This window comes from Tupaia chinensis, unplaced genomic scaffold, assembly GCF_000334495.1.
Source record: "Tupaia chinensis unplaced genomic scaffold, TupChi_1.0 Scaffold138441_1, whole genome shotgun sequence".
In the NCBI taxonomy this organism is placed as follows: Eukaryota; Metazoa; Chordata; class Mammalia; order Scandentia; family Tupaiidae; genus Tupaia; species Tupaia belangeri.
Window position 1 is genome coordinate 637,103 of NW_006198338.1, and position 2,277 is coordinate 639,379.

The 2,277-nt window shown below is 53.8% G+C and overlaps 1 protein-coding gene across 1 annotated transcript in view; it reads right to left on the minus strand.

The window, feature by feature from the left end:
- TTC21A (tetratricopeptide repeat domain 21A) overlaps positions 1–2,277 on the minus strand; it is a 51,309-nt gene that overhangs the window by 46,284 nt on the left and 2,748 nt on the right. The window contains exon 3 of the mRNA XM_006161346.3: positions 1,236–1,346. Within this exon, the coding sequence (XP_006161408.1) occupies positions 1,236–1,346 (111 nt within the window). The remainder of the gene's footprint in view (positions 1–1,235; positions 1,347–2,277) is intronic.

The following is a 2,277-nucleotide window of genomic DNA, read 5'->3' on the forward strand; positions in this document are numbered from 1 at the left end:
CGCTGGGCGCGTGTGCGTGCGTGCCCAAGATCCCGAGAGGAGAATGGAGGAGAAGGGATTGCGGTGTGGCCATCCCCCCTGGGGGGTGATTTCTCACTTTCTGTCTCTCTGTCTTTCTGGTGAATGCATGCACCCTATAGCAAAAACCTCTCAAAAAAAAAAAAAAGAATTTTTAATTTTATCTATTCATTCATTAAAAAAAAATGGATCAGAGAGAGAGAGGGAGAGGGAAGGTGAGAAAGCAAGCCACCAGGTCCAGGACTTGAACTGTGGTCAGCCATGTGAGGGTGTCCAGTGCGTTAACCACCATACCACCTGCTAGCCCCCATGGATCTGGCTACAGGATCAGCCCTTTCCTTGACTTCTGAGATTAGGGACATTTATTTACTTAACTATTTACTTTTTTTCAACTGCCAGAGGGTATGACAGAGAGAGAGAGAGGGACAGAGAGCGAGGGAAAGGTAGAAAGCACCCCCTAGTGGGGCATAGTCCCACTGCAATATCACCTCTTCCATTTCTCTGTCTTGTCAGGACTGGGGGCATGCACACATCTGTGTCTGGAGTGTTTTTCTTTTGGAGAGATTTTTTACTATAGTGTTCACCAGGGAGAGAGATAGAGACAAAGAGACAGAAAGTAAGAAATCACCCCATGGGGGGTATGTCACGCCACAATCCCTTCTCCTCCAATCTCTTCTTGGGATCTTGGGCATGCACACACATGCATCTGGTGTGAGTCTCAAGCTTCTGTGTCTGGGACTCGAACCACCGTTGACCATGTGGGAGTCCAGTGATAAAACTATTACGCAACCTGCTTGTCCCTTTGGAGTGTTTTTCAAGCCAGCAGGGCTTGATTCACACTGCAGTTGGCTGTGTGGTATCTGTCTCCCTTAACCAGTAGGGTATGGATCTGACCCAGGGATAGAATTATTTATATTGGATTGGTTTTTCTAACAAGATCTTGGCAAAGAAAAGAAGGATGTTTCCTCAACTCTTGGGATCTGGAGGGAGGACCCCTCCACTGTCCCCTCTGCCTGCTGCCACTCAGTTCGACTGGGCCTGGGGTCTTCTGTGAGGTGTCCGAGTGGTGGGGAGGCAGCAGCCATTCTTCGCTGGCCATCAGCAACTGCACAGTCCCCAGGGCACACCCTTCTCCCTCAGCCCTTGGCAGGCTGTGTCCAGAGAGGGTCTTTCTTTGTCCCGTCGGGCCCAGCCTGGCTGAGCGTGGCACCACTCACCAATGGTCTCACAGGATTTGTGAGCGTAAATGAGGGCCATGGTGGAGCACAGGGACACGTGGGGGTGATGGCTGATACCTTCCAGGTCACTGATGGCATCCTGGATGCGTTCTGCAAAGAGAGGCCACGTGGTTACACGCTCGCAGGCTCCAGCCATGGAGGACAGGAGACTGCGGCGAGCCCTAGCAAAGCTCAGCCATAGCTGGGCATCCACACAGCTTGACCCAGAAACGGGACTAACTGGCCTGAAAAGTCCCCAGGATCCTGAGTTCCCTGAAGGGGCTACAGGTCCAGGCTACCAGGGCTGGAGGGCTTGGAGCTGAGAGGTGTCGCTGTGAGGACACACGGGGTACCTGGGAGCCTGGGATTATTGGCGGGAGGTCAGCTCCGGAGAATAACCTCAGGGCATTCAGACACCAGTTACCTTCATCCTTCTGCGGGCCTCGCATGGGCCAGGAACAGCTCCATCAGCCCTCAGGCCAAGTCGCCTGGATGTCAGTGAGTCAGCACCTGAAGAGGCACCCTTCTCTCTCTGCGCCCGGACTGTCCCTGCCTGCACCCACGCCTACGCCTACCACTTCTTTTCCTGCACCACCAGCTCTAGGCTTCCAAGCCTGGGATTAGCTGGGCAGTTACACAGTCACTTCTCTAACCAATCACTTTCCAGATCAGGAAACCGAGATGGAGAGCGGGGACTATGAACTCCGAGGCCTCTGCCAACTCTCAGTAGATAGGGATTACACAGGTTCTGTGGATGAACCTGGGAAGCCAGTCCTGGAAGTGAGACCCTTTCCATGGGACTCGTGCTAGGATGTATCAGGCCTCCAGGGGGAGCCAGAGCGTTAAGGCTGGCTCGTGCCTGGGATCAGGAGGCCAACACCGCTGAGTCCTTACCTTCCCTGAGGACTCCATAGGCTTTGAAGAACTGCAACACTGGGTCATTGCTGAATTTCTCCAGGCCCATAGCGGCGGCCTGCTGCACGTGGCGGAAGTACCTTTCCTGACTGTAGAAAATGATCCCAGCCTGTGGGGAGGGGGGCGC